Source organism: Calidris pugnax, unplaced genomic scaffold (genome assembly GCF_001431845.1).
Source record: "Calidris pugnax isolate Ruff unplaced genomic scaffold, ASM143184v1 scaffold24, whole genome shotgun sequence".
Classification (NCBI taxonomy): domain Eukaryota; kingdom Metazoa; phylum Chordata; class Aves; order Charadriiformes; family Scolopacidae; genus Calidris; species Calidris pugnax.
In genome coordinates, this window is record NW_015090922.1 from 19,966,974 (window position 1) to 19,981,869 (window position 14,896).

The window sequence follows — 14,896 nt, forward strand, 5'->3', positions numbered from 1 at the left end:
GTATCTGTGGCTAAGTTGTATTTTCATTTTACACTAATCAAACTGTGTGAAGCGTGACATCATCACCCTGAAGGGAATGGAAAAACACAACAGAGGACCCACTTAGCTGAGCTGCAAGCAGGAACATACATGCATATAAACTGCCAGCTGTGCCAGGTAAGTAAATTACTTCCTGTATATAACAAACACTTTTGGAGCTACTATACTCTGGTGTTGTTTTCTCATGCAGACACTGTTAATATCAATTATTGTGTAATATCTAGGTAAATAAACACCATTACATTATATATACAATAACTGTGACTCACCACATTCTCCTGTACCTGGCAATTTGAAACGGAGATGCTGAGAGATAACTCTTCTGCAAAAAAGAAGATATAACTCAGTAAGTTAATAGAACAGGTAGACTTTTTCTAGTAAAAAGAGGAAAAAAAACTAAGAAAAAACCCTTAACTGACTTCTAACCCAGTCATGGTGAAACAATTTTTATTGATTTTCTGCAGAAACATCATACCCTGGAACTCAAATATCACTGATTTAAATAAACAACCCTGGGAGTTTTGCTGGGATTCTTTCTCTATTTTTGTCTTATCACTGATTACAAAAACAGTAAAATGCTACCAGTATATACACAATAGAGAGCTGGAGAACCTAAAGCAATAGTGATGTGGCAATTGTATCAGAGTTCACGTAACTTCTAAGAATTCTGGTAGTAACATAGAAAAGTACAGGGAAGAGGACTGGACCTTAGAGTCCAATGAATGTGGTTACTAATTTTCTGTGGCATCAAGATATACAGAATTGATGCATAAGAAATGGAAACAAATCAAGCAAAGCAAGTAACAGAAGACATGATAATTAAAGCAATAAAATCCATAATATAAACAATCTTTGTTTCATGGATAAACTAGAGAAGCATATCAATCTTTGGAATATAGGAGTACATCTGGGAAGTATAATCTGCAAGTAAAACCACCAGATAAAGATACCAAATTTTTCAGCCTCCAGCAGATGTTGACATGAAGATTTCCTTACAGGAATAACCCTATGATGCATAGACAAGAGATGCATCAAGGAAGGCAGAAAATGCCCTTTTACTTTGACTTCCAAGACAGAGGTAAAGCATGCCAGAAATGGACACCTATCTTTTTTTTGGAAGTTAACATAACAAATGTGGAACAAATTCACATACAAGCTGGAGAGAAGATACGCTATAGATTTACTAGCACTTTGAAAAGAGCAGCCTTGGCTTTAAAAATACAATTTTAGAGAACAAAGAAAACATCTGTATCTGAGAGAAAAGAAGGCAGCAGAGTTTAGGAGTAACAAAAGAGTTACTAAGGTCAACACAAACTGCAGCAAGATTGAAACAAGGTAAGAAAAAGGTAAGAAAAAGACACAGTTTTTGAAACCATTTAAAGAGAACACATTGAACCCTTCTCTGCAGATGGCTACAGAGCACAGTATCTGGTAGGCAGAGATTGTATTACTCCTTCCAAATGAATCCATTTGTCTAGTTCTTGAAAGGTGTAAGAATAAGGCTGAAAAACTGTCACTTCCAAAGAAATCAGTAATGCCAGGATTCAATATGTAAGATACACCAGGTAACAGCTTACTGATCTTCTCTCATTTCAGCTCAGAAACATCCCACAAAGAAACATTACAAATTCCCTGCTGCTGCAAGTATTTCAAGCACTAGCAATGTATACCTCCTCTTTTGGTCTTTTTATTTAAAATAGCATAATTGAGGCTTTGGAGGGTTTATCTTTTAACTAAAAGACTAATTTTTCTTAAAGGGTCTTGGGATAGAATTCATGGCTCACAGTGTGCAGGGAGGAGAGGGATGAACAGACATTTTGTGGGCTCTTCAGAGTTTAAGAAACAACCTGATGAGTTGTCTGAAAATAAGGGAATGCCATTCCACAAGTCATAGTAGTTTCTTATACTCCTACAATCCTAAAGATACTAAAATACTTACTCTCTGTATCTACCCCTGCAGCTCTATTCCCTATCACTGTCAAGTGGGTTATTATTTATATCTGCAAAAACTTTGACTTTGGAAAAAGCAACTGTCTTTGCAAGTCTCAGCAACAGTAAACCTTAAGTTCTAGGAGGACAAAAAAAAAAAAAAAGAGCTTTGGCGCATATATATTTGGAACTAAAAATTTCGTATTGAAAGTGGCATTTTACATATGTATAAGGCCAGTCATGAGGTACCATCTTACATGTATGTTTCTTTGCTGTAATTAAATACAGATACCAGTACTGGCATTTCACAGTTTACTGTTTCAGACCATGGATGTATTTTCAGAAAGTGCCTTTCTCTCAGATTAACATTTACACAGTCTTAAGTGTTGCTGATGCAGAATAACCAAATACCTGACATGAGAAACTAATCTCGGAATCTCCTGCAAAAGAAAATTTCACTAAAAGATTAAGGAGTAGCTGGAAGATGAAAGAAACTAAAGAGTAAAAGCATAGATCTCAGTACAGAATGTGAATGAACATGATTGCAAAAAATAAGATGTCTGAAGAGAAAAAACACAATACGTTGTTTAGTGGAGCCTTTATAATGAATATGATCATATGCCAGAGAAAGAAAGGGAGGATGGGTGCATAAAAAAAAGAACAGGGTACTTTTTTATTACCACCCACAGCTCAACAAAAGTTCTTTCCATCACTGGCAGTATTTAAATTGCATCACTAACTCCTCCTCTTCTCCTTAGCTGCTGACACTTCACAGATTTTAAAAAGTACATAGGGGATAAGATCAAAAAGCATGCAAATTTAGTCCTTCAGTTTATATATATATATTTTTATAGTATATTAGACATTTCTAAACTATGGTGCCTTTTTACATTCAGCAACTATGCGTGAGTTCTTAATGCTCCTACAATAAAGCTCTGCAATATGCATTCATATCGTAAATCTGATTCTTAACTTCTACTTACTGTTTCAACAGACTAAAGCATTTACCCACCCTTTCCAAACCTTAGTGCAGCTTTTTAGGAAGTTGCAGAAAATTATGCACCCAATTCAACAAAGAACAGACAGACAATACTTCACTTAAATAAGCCCTTTTCTGAAAGGAATCTCTGCCATTAACAGCTTCAGAATATGAATAATAGTGCCTTGTCTCCCTGCTTACTGTGATCTTTTCCTTGTCCTGCAGCAGTGCAAATGCTAGCTTGAGGAGTGACTGGCATCAAAGCCTGACGAATGGCTTTCTCCCAGCCCTGAGCTACGTCAAGTCCAACTCCGGTGGCAGCAAGAACAGGACTGTGATGGCTGCTGCCATTGTTTTCGCCAACAAAGTACACCATCGTGTCAGTGATGATCTCAAAACAGTATGGGTTGCTGCCCTGCACCACGTTTGAAAAATCTCGAGGCTGAGTCACCTGGAGAATTTCTGAAAGTGGAATCTCCTGAAGAAAAATATTAAAGATTAAAAAATGAAAATGCACACAATATTTTAATATACTGATATTCAAAGCTTAAAAGCGTTTGCAAAGAAATAAAAGCAAATATATTGAAACACCATAACCAAAATCAACAAAAAATATCAAGCTTTATAACTAATGTCAAACTGCTCATGACTGTTTCCCAGCCTTAGTTTCCTGAATTCCTCTATACAAGCCTGGAGAGACTTTCACCCCCACCACAGTTCTCTCTATACAACTACTATTCTCTACTCAGATAAAGTGCATTTATATTAAGCATGACACATGCCCCACCACATAAAAATGATGCACAACTCTAGAATGACCTTTTTTCCCCCCTGTAGTTTATATAGCTTAGCTAGAGAAGAACATGACGGGAAAAAAGTGAAAGACAACACTAAGAAGAGGACATTGTAATATAAGTTCATCAATAAGTGCTGCTTCATGTATCTGAATGGGATTTGGTAAAGATTCTCTTTCATATAGATCCTAACAACTTCTACCAACTCCTCTACTTTGCCAGTTTAAGATCATGGTACAAGCAGAACTAGCGAACAGATCTGAAGGAAGAAATGGTTGCAAGTTCACACTAGCTGGAGGAGGACATTCCACACACATGGGAAGGTGTACGGGTACACGTCGCTTGCAAGAGTAGTGAACAGGCAGGTGAACACCAGGTTGGCATAAGGGGTTAAGAGACAGTAGCTGATTAAGATGAAGAGCAAATAAACATAAAGGCAACAACTGTGAATGATTCTAACAGCAAAGACAAATAACCTGAGATTTAAGCAGTTTAAAAAAGGGGGGCAAAGGGGCAAGTCAAAGGGCTAAAAGCAGTGACATAACGGAGCAACAAGCAAGGAACATATTTTACCAGCTGTGTTTTGAATGCACAGGGCAATACAAGTATCAGGGAGGTCTGAGGAGACTGCATTGGTCAAGATAGGGATGAAAAGGATCTGGGCAAGTTTAGCTGGGTGTACAGAGAAAAGGCTTGATCTTAGAGATGTTATAAAGGAAGAAGCTGCAAGATTTGGACCCCCACCTAAATGTGTAAGACAAGAAAGGAAAAATCCTGTTTATACATTGGAACACATTGTCTGAATATTCCACTGTTGAATGCATTACTATATTAACAATATACTAAACTTAGCAAAAAGTTTCATTTACATAATGCCATGCTGCACAGTAAGTTTTCCTCTAAATCTTGGTTCCAACTTTAAATTATTCCCAACTGTACAACTGAATTTTGGGAACCCGAAATTGAATACATAAGCATGCAAACTTTTAGAACACAAAAATCCTAGCCTTCTATAGGCTGCTGGCCAAACAATTCTCTGGTAATTGTGAAGAAAGTTTCATATGCTAAGCAATTCAGAACAGTAGACATAAAAGGTAAGGAGAGACATACTCAAAGGGATTAGAACAGGAGCTGCAAGCAACTTCTCAGAGTTAGTCTCGGTCCTTCTCACTTACAAGCTTTGGCCAACAATTAACCTGTCACAGTTTTGATTAAAAAAAAAAAAAAAAAAGACGGGAAAACGGAGATAACAGTTACACTGCTCAGAAGTAGATTTCAGATCTATAAAGCACTAAGTAAATCAAGTGCAATGTAATTATTACTCATCATTAATTACCTTGTAATATTTTGTTCCGGATTCATTTTGAAATAATGTGAGGCATTTGCTGTCCAATCTCCAATAATGTCTTTTTCTCTACAAAACACACCGCACAATAACATAAGAAATAAAACACTGGTATGGCAATTGTTACCCAATTATTTGAATGAGAAATCTTTTAAATGACTAAGATAATCAACTAACATCACTCTACAGTCACATCTTACACTTTGGGAATAAAGATTTTTTTAAACGAAAGAAAAGGCTCATAAAATTATTTCCAGAAACCAGGAAAAAATACAACTTTACCTTACAGTAAACTGCTGTTGTCACTGCTATATTGCTTGCAGAAAAAACGCTTACCTACACAGGTTTCACTCCACGTGCTCACAAAACCTGAACTATTTTCATTTAATAATAACTGTGGGAGTCATGCTCTCTCCTTCTGTGCCCTCACACCAACATCATAAGGGTTCAGGGACTGAGCAAACCTAACAAGTCCTTAATTTGTCAACACAGAATTTTAGAGGGTCAAAAGCACACACTGGCAAGGCAGATTATGAGATTCAAGTAAACAAAATATCTTGGGGAGGGTGGAGAGGGATAAAAATCAAGACAGACTAATAGTCATTTTCTGGAAATCTGCACCAATGAGAAATACTGTCTCCACTAAAAAATAGTAAGAATAAGCTGTGGCACATAACTGTCTTGTAATTTTAAGCAAAGGATCATTCCCCAAAACAAAGAAGCTTTTAGAAAGCTAACTCGACTGCATGAATCTAACTTACTTTACTTGCATCATGCTCATATAGTTAGAAATCCATTTGCATTTTTCTGTGACAAAAATCCAAGACTCTTAACTCTGGTCTAGGACGACACTAGTTTGAAACATAAACCAGCAGCATTTCAATCATTTCAATCATGGGGAAGCTAAGACTACCTGTAGGAGTTAGACAAAAAAAGCCAGGCCATGAATTAAGTAAATGGAATTCCCAGCCAGCACTGAATGGAAACTGCGGGAAAGCAGAAGGGTGAACCTGTCCTTTGGACATATATGCTCTTTGCTAAATTATGAACCAGGGAAGACTTTGGAGGAGGGGAATTAAGAAACAGGTTGGTAACTCAGGGATTCAAAATGAGCCCGTACCATATTCTGAAAAAGAATGGGCTCAGAATGAGGAAAAGAATACAGGTGAGTATACAGAAACTTCCGTTATGAAGGGTGAAACATCTGGTTATCCAGGGTCAGCAAGAATACAGACATCGCTGTTAAAATGAACCTCTTTGAAACTGACAGAAAGCCCAAGTTGTTTCAGGAATAAGAAACAGTCTGACATTGCCAAGAGCAGAACAGTCAAGGGAAATCGCAGATAGTCTCCTCCCATTAGGAAGCCCCATGAGATCTTGCTAGACTGAAGGTATCTTGCTTTGGGGCAGAATACTCTACTTCATTTGAATGGCCTCTCTTGGTAGATGACATCTAGGTAGCAGCCAGACTGACAGATGGAAACAAATCTAACTAAGAAGTACAATCTGATCACTGTGTTACGAGGAAGGTCCATAGAAAAACATACTGGCTGTACTGAAAGATTAAATCAGAGCCAGATACCAGGTCCACCCCAAACACTGCCAGAACTATTCATCCTTGTCTACTACCTGGCCTTAGTTTTTCCATAGCAGCTAATGATAACAGTGTCTGTTAAGTAGCCTTGGCTGGAATCTCATTTGATGTATGCCAGATACTTATTTTGGTTTGTGATTCATCAAGATATTCAAAAACTGTACTTTAAAGAAATGTTTTATAAGGCAGTTTCTGACAGACCACTTGCAGTGGTGTGTTTAGCTGACAATCAGAGAAAGTAAAAATACTACAGTAACCTGAGCTGACCAGTATCACTCCTCAGCTTGATTTCAACAGAACTTAAATAACTTTTCTTCTCTAAATTTTTGAAGCCCCCTTCAATCAGACCCCTGCATAGAGACAAAGAATGCAAAGGAATTTATGCTGACTTTCATAAACAGTCTTAATACAACACACTGTGTTTCTCAAGAACTGGGAACTTCTTGACTTTATCCTTTTCATTCACCTACCAAAAGACAAGAGGATTCCTTGGGAAGAAGATCCTTCCCATCAGACAACTCTAAGGGACCCAGCTGTTCTTCCTTATCTTCCCCCTCAACATGCAAAACCAAAGACCTTGCCTAAGAAGGTTCAATTCAGAGATCATTGTTGGTAGCATTGAAAACAAACAAGGTAGTCTTTTTGGAGGATGCTTGCATACCCAAGGACATACAGCCACGGAATAGTGAGTTTCGGGGAGGGTGGTGTTCCATAATGCTTACTTTTAGATAGAGTGAATTGCTAGAGGAATGAAGAGATCCCATATCTACACATAAATATTTACAAACACCTAGATCATTAGAATAATACTATCAACCATTTCAGTACTCATCATTTTTATAATTATTTCCACCTTTTCATGTAGTTTAACAAAAATACTGATACAAACAGTTAGTTCAACTGCTAAACAGAAAGAAGACATAAGCAAATTATTCCAAATTATTAACTCAGGGAAGCTGAAATCTTAAACGTGCAATTCATTTGGGATAATTTAGAGATGCTTCTCCTTGTTAAAAGGGAGAAGCAAAAGTACTGTTGAATCACCATATTAAGAATTCTGAATAAACTATAGTTTCTCCTTTACACCAGTTTTCTTTATAATTAATATCATGGCTAAGTTCTTTCAAATGATACTGTAAATCAGAATATCTAAATAAAAGTAATAAAATACAATGGTTTAGAGAAATAATTGAACTTTATGTAGGAAGAAACTGAAGTCACTGACCAGATTATCTCTACTAGTATAGTGGACCATCCATCCTTCCTTCACCATTGTACTGCTCTTCCTCTTTGTGTGCTTGATTGACTGTACGACTCTCATAAGGGGAATATTATTGCTTGTTGAAGGACTTAAAAAAAATAAAAAATGACAGAACAGTTAACACTTAACAAGTTCAAATACAACAGTACTGCCGTTACACTGGAACTACACATTTAGCCCATAATTTTCAGGAACAGGCACCTTTTCTTCCCATACAAATTATTTCATTGCTATATGAAATTGTTAAGGGATCTGAGCTCTCACTAGCTCTCCTAGTGCAAGTACTGCAGTACTCTATGGAACACAGAAGAAACACACTGGAATGAGGACACCTACAGAAATCATTCTCCATCAGAAATGAGGTAAGACTGCTGATCTTAATGCAACATAAAAATATAATTAACATCAGCATTACTATTATTTTCTCTTGTCTGTGTAAGTTGACTATGCTACTTCCTCATATTGTTATTACACTAATAAAGGTCCTTATCGAAGTGTACTTTCAATTTATGAAAATATCAACAGTGGTGTGTTAATTCAAATCACAGCTGCACTAAAAAGTTTTATCAATGCTCAGGTTTATTAACTGTCCTGCAGACAAAGATCTGACAATCTCTTAATGTTCTGACAGAGTCATTAGTTAAATATAGAGGTTTTAATAGTGCTGAAGATGGAGTGAACCACTAAGTTGCCTGCTTAACACCAGAGCTCCCACATGTGGCACTAACAGAAACATTTGTAAAGACACAAAGTCACATGGCAGATTCAAAACCAAAAGTGTAAGGATGCTTTAATACAGCACACAAATACAGAACTGGCTGCCACAGGATGCTGTACATGACAAAAAACTTCAATTGCTTCAAGTGCAATTAAAAATAAATGGAAAAATCCTACACAGAGGCTGGAACACAGTTGCTACTTTCAACTCAGGAAGTCCTTGAGCTATAAATCAGTGAAAGTTGAGAAGGTATCACTGTATTTTCTTCCCTGCTTATTTGCTATTAAGCACTGAGCTAAAATGACCTTCAGTTTGATCTAATACAACTGCTCTTATTGTACTAAGAATGACTTAAGAAAACCAGAACGACACTATTCAGAATAATACAGAATGTAAGGAGACCAGACTTGATTAAAGGAACTATGTAACAGTCACCACACAGAAGACTTCAGAAAAATAACATCCAAGTTAAACCCAAAACTTTCTCCTAAAATGCATGTAAACTATGATGTAAATATTAAAATATCATAATTCCCTTTAAATCAACACATGTATAAGAGTAACTAATTAAGGCTAAAGTTAGAAAGATCTTAGTCATGTCTTAGCCATGTTAAGTCAAGACATAAATTTTATCATGTTTTGTTTTAATCTGGCTTTATTTCTTTAGTAGCAGTCATAGCACAGCACCTTTTCCAATTAGAAGAGGCTATATTATTTTAATTTATGTTTCAGATTTGCTTGCGACAGGATAACTTTACAAAGGATTTTCAAGTTAAAAAACAGAAATGAGAAAATGACACTAAGCAGTAAAACTGGACTAATAAACTTTTTACTCGGTTTTACTTCACAATATTGAAAAAAGCACATCCAGAGCAAAGAAATCCTCTTTCTGATTTACCTGATGGTTTTGACAGCTTCCTCATCTTTGTCTACATCGAGGTCAGATGGATCCATAAAGAAGATTTTGTCCTCTGGAGGAGAAGGCTCTTCAGCATCATCTAGACCCCGACTACCATCACTGTTCATTTCACTACTATCAACTTCCATTGGCATGTCCAAGTCCTGGCCTGGGCTAGCAGGTTCTGAAAGCAACACAGTATTCAGACATTATTTCAAATACACAAATGGAAAAAAAACACCAAACCCACAAAAAAAAAAAAAAAAAACCCCAACACACCATAAAACAACAAACCCAAAACAAAGAAAACCCAAAGAACTTCAACAACTTTCTTCTTCAGTTCACATTCATGCAAATAAACATAAAAGCACAATAAAAATATACAAAATCCTCAGGTTTTTGCTAATGCAGAGTGTGGTAATAAATATCATCAATGTGTCTTTGCTAAATACCAAAGCAAGAGAGACCCAACCAAAACAAGAATCATATTGAAAGAAATGGGAGTGAAAAGCTTAAGGTCTAAACCTAAAACTCATTAAGTAATTCTGTTCCACAAGTAATCAGTACAGAGTAACCTTTTGATGGCTAGAGATGACCCAGAGAATTATTCCTGTGCAAATAAAATTCTCCTTCAACAGAAACTCCACTCTGTTCTCCCTGCCCTTGTGGCCCATAATAGCACAAGTAAGAGAGAAAAAAGGGGCTGTGGTATTGCAGGAAAAAAGAAAAACAGAACAGATCTTAGTCGCATCTGACTGCTGGCAGAAGTTTAAAGTTTTCAAAAGCTGTACAACTTCCACCTTAGAAAACTAAGAAATAAGACATAATAAGACATACTAATAACTTCACCCATTTGGGGGTTTTTATGGTTGGTTTTTGGTTTTTTTTTTTTTGTCTGAGGGGACCTCAATTTAAGGGTTGGAGAAAGAACAAAAAAAATAAACCACTCCTATGTCCACAGAAGAATTGTCTGAAACTGTAGTTGCCAAAATACGTGCTCTAGCACTTTAGCATCACAAGGGTGGTGAAAGCAGGCAGCAGCCAACATGTTGCACGTTTTTGTTCATGGCCACCAATCTCATGACCCAGGCAGGAGCCTTGGAGCTGGAGAAGGCAGACATGAACTGAAGGGATATACTGTGCAATGGCAAAGGACTCACTGGCTAACAGGGTTGCTGCCCAGGCCTCTGAATCAGGTTGTACAGCTTGGTGTGATCTGCTGCATAAAATATACATGACAAGGATCAAGATTTTGGGCAACACAATCACAGAATGATGTTGAAGCTGGAGGGGACCTCTGGAGGTCATCTGGTCCAACATTTCTCCGGCCTGTTGAAGTCCCTCTGGATGGTAGCACAAGCCTCTGGCATATCAGCCGTTCCTCCCAGGCACCAGCAAACTTGCTGAGGGTACACTTTGCCCCATCATCCAGATCATTAATGAAGATGTTGAACAGGACTGGACCCAGTATCGGCCCCTGAGGTACACCGCTAGTTACCAGCCTCCAACTAGACCTCACACCACTGATCACCACCCTCTAGACCCATCCATTCAAACCAGCTTTCAATTCACCTCGCTGTCTGCTCATCCATCCCATGTTTCATCAGCTTAACACTGGACTAAAACTTATAAGAATAAGACTCAGTGTTCTTCCACATACTGTTCCCTACCTTCCCCTTCCAGCTCTGTAAGGTCTACTCAGGAAATAGTCCTGCTTAACTAAGGTTTCAAAAAAATGAAAATGGGGTTTTTTGTTTTATTTTGGCTTGGTTTTTTCCTCTTCTCTTTTACCTCAAACTGCTGGACTAATTCTGGCCACTGAAAATCATGTATATGAGAAAGTCACAAAAAGTGGTACTTGTCTTCAGATACCAACATTTTAAAAATATATATTTCATGGTGAATAACGAGCAGACTGATCGCAACAGATGTTTAATTTTTGTATATTGAGAGGATTCTTGGGTTTTTTATTTTCCTTGAACAATCTCAAGTAAAGCATACTGCACTTGGCAAGACTGATTAAGCAAAATTAAAGTCACCAGAGTACAAGCTTTACAGCGAATCTTTAATTGTCAGTGATCTCATGTGAAAAAAAAAAAGGTAAGATAAAAAGACATAAAACATTCAAAGATGAGGGAATAAAAAGCTTGTTAAGTCTCCAAAGACCTGTCAGCATTTGAAAGCATGTTTCCCATCTTACCTCCATTGAAAATCACCTCTCCAAGACAGTCTCTAGGTACTTTAGATGCACAGCGTTTGTGACAGTTGAATCTGCAATCTACAACAGAAAATAAACAAGCCCATGATACCAGAATCTTACTCCTACTCAGACACTAACATCCTACCATTCACTATTTCCATCACAACCTTCAGTTCAGATTCATACATCTGCAAGTAACCAAAGACAGCACCAGTGAGATTACCTCCAGAAGGAAATTAACAATCTTGTCCTGATGTCACATGTTGATTTGCCCCACTATTTATTGTTAGCACTTCCCCTTGCAGTACAAAATAGTTTTCTACTTCTCTAGCTTTCTCTGTAGTTAGTTTTTCCATTATGATGTAATTTTTCCCATCCTCTCATCTGTTCCACACCCTTTTTTTCATTGCTATATGATTTAATTGTCTCATCTCTATAATTTTTCCCCACCTGCTGCCTAAGACTTGCAGCCACCAGATCCAGAATCACACACCTGTATCACAGAGCAAATATGCTCAGCAGTAAATCCCAAAGTCCAGTTCCCCTATCATTCAGATTACAGATTTGCCCGAAAACTGAAGCTCTGTTTCTCCCTGCTGACACAGGGCAGATGGAATCACGTTATGTCCAGATCTAACCTAGCATGGAGATGGAGTCTAACCTAGATGTGTGCCATTTCTGCATCCAAGATATCAGATGCAGCCTCCTGAACCAGTCCAGCACATATTATTAGTGATATTAACAGGAATTTCCTTCATTAGCAACATCACTGTAATTTTCAACGCTGTATCAACATCATGAACTTTAAAACTCCCTACCGCCCCGCAACTGTTTTCAAACTGATAACTTAGCCTGTTTCTGCTGTCCAAAGAAAGCTCTTTGTGCTTTCCTTTCGAGTCCAGACAAGAGAAAAATCATTATCTCCACATTTTAGCATCCTAGGAGACCAATCAGGTGTGCTTTCTATAGTGACACTTTCAGACCATATTATGGAATATGGTTACTTCACTAGTTTGAAGGGAGCTGGAAGAAACAGAGATGTTTCAAATCCTACCATGGAACTAGAAAGACTAAGAGTGAGTCAATCCTAATCAATTAAACTTCGTCCAGAAACATTCTTGAGTACTGTAATGCCACTCTTAGTCTAGTAATCAGTTATAAACACCCCCTAGCATGCTTTTGGCCCACAGGATTAGCACAATCTCAAACAGTTCCTAGGTGTAGTTCGTAAGTCAGAGCATCCCATTAAATTGTTCCCAACAGACAGTCTGCATACAACTACCTGGGCTAGGATGCTAAGAACACTTGTTCATAAGCACAGGTCATTTGGGCCCAGTTGACCTCAGCATCCAGGAATTTTCCTTGGCACATTTAACTTATTTCTACAGATATTGCCTTAGCATCCCCAAGATCATCCTCAGAGTCCAAGTAGAAGCCTGGATGAATTCAAGAAATCCGGGGCTCTTACGGGTACTCAGGAACATGGGACTGCTGAAAGACCGCAAGCTTTGGGAATGTGCACGAGGAAACTGGTGGGAAACCTTAAGAATCCGTAGCAGAAAGCAGTACGAAAATAATTTGATTATTTGATATCAATTCCTGATATATTAAAAACACATATAGGATCATACCGCATAACTGGAGACCTATTAATATACTTATTTCTGTCCAGGGGACATACATAATGTTTCTCTAGTCTTGTCTTCCTAGGTGCTATCATTCACTTTCCCAAAACTGATGTGGTAGCCTCATTTGTTCAGCTGGATATACAGTCACAATAACTGTATATAGTCAGTAGCACCTAGATGTTAAAACTGCAAAGCACCTTTTTCAGGCTTCATAATTTGTGTATTACATGTATCCAAGAGACACGCTGACTAGAAAAAAATAAATCAAAACCAGTTCAGGGTGCAGACTTCAAACAGAGTACAAAGACTGCAAAGTATTAAAAACAGAAATGAAAGATAAAACTACTTCCTTACTTACATGAGACAGTAGTATTTTTAGTCAAAAGAAAGTTAATGCAGCTAAAAGCTTACAACTTTTGCTCTCTACTACTAAAGGAAATTGAAAATGCATTAAGTGACCTCTTTCAAAATGTTGATTGACCTTTGGTACTCATGTTTGACAAACTCACATGAGAGCAATGGAAAGTCCTTTCCATATTAATGTTTAGGATTCACCACTACAGGTTTCTTTCCTGCAACAAAGCTGACAGATCTGCACTATCCAGCAATAAAAAGCCGGAAGAAGAGCACAGTGAAATAGCTATGCCCTGGGAACTGCATAAAAGAATCTGAGAACTGAAGTCAAGTATCTTAACATATGCTAAATAAAAACCATGCAGCTGATGAAGCCTAAGCTAGTTCAGGAAAGACACCTACCTGTATAATTTTTTTCCAAAAGCCAATGATTGGTATTCTATACCAGCATAATATAATGAAAACTCACAATGTCTTTAATGATGAATCAAGGCGGCAGGCATTGAACAGAAGGAAGTATTTTCCATTAATATTAATTTAGAATTATCCTTATAGAATTAAGGGGCTCCCAGCCTACATGCGATTAAATCTTATTTTTCATAAAATATGTAAAATGCACAGTCTACTGAAATTAAAATGAGGGCTGCTGTAATCGTGTCAAAAATTTGCCATTTTTCAAAAATTATATTCCCCATTTTGCAGTATACAATTTACTAGCAATCAAAACATAAGTTGAAATCAGTTTTAAATACAAGACCTTCACCAAAATGTATTGCTGCAGCCAAAAATTAAATGTTTACCTTTACACTGCATCCCTTGGCGAAAAAGGCCCTTGAGCAGCCGTTTGCAATACTGGCATATGGTGGGACGAGTGTAAGAGTGAACAGCAAAGGTGTGTGGAACCTTCACTCTGCACAGCACCATCTTTTCCATCCAGATGGGACGGCCGCTCCAGGAGGGAATCCTCTTACTAGGTTCTGGGCAGCAGCGCTAGAATAAAGAAGGTATACACAATTTTCATCAAAACAGTCCTATTTTAGAAAAAATAAATAAATTTTTAAAATAAATAAATAAACATCAGCAGAGCTGGGAGGGACGTGATGGCTCAGAAGGTGACTGCATAAGAAAGAACCTGGCCAAGAAGCTTCAAATGGAGA

The 14,896-nt window shown here is 37.5% G+C and overlaps 1 protein-coding gene across 3 annotated transcripts in view; it reads right to left on the reverse strand.

Annotated features, from left to right (window-relative positions):
* Positions 1-14,896, reverse strand: part of PRKD3 (protein kinase D3) — a 48,006-nt gene that overhangs the window by 11,507 nt on the left and 21,603 nt on the right. For 2 of the 3 annotated variants that reach the window (XM_014951010.1, XM_014951009.1), the window contains exons 6-12: positions 14,540-14,729; positions 11,758-11,835; positions 9,558-9,741; positions 7,906-8,029; positions 5,078-5,155; positions 3,149-3,425; positions 309-361 (exon numbers count right to left, since the gene is read on the reverse strand). In XM_014951010.1, coding sequence (XP_014806496.1) covers positions 309-361; positions 3,149-3,425; positions 5,078-5,155; positions 7,906-8,029; positions 9,558-9,741; positions 11,758-11,835; positions 14,540-14,729 — 984 coding nt within the window. The remainder of the gene's footprint in view (positions 1-308; positions 362-3,148; positions 3,426-5,077; positions 5,156-7,905; positions 8,030-9,557; positions 9,742-11,757; positions 11,836-14,539; positions 14,730-14,896) is intronic. The other variant, XM_014951011.1, reaches the window with a different exon arrangement.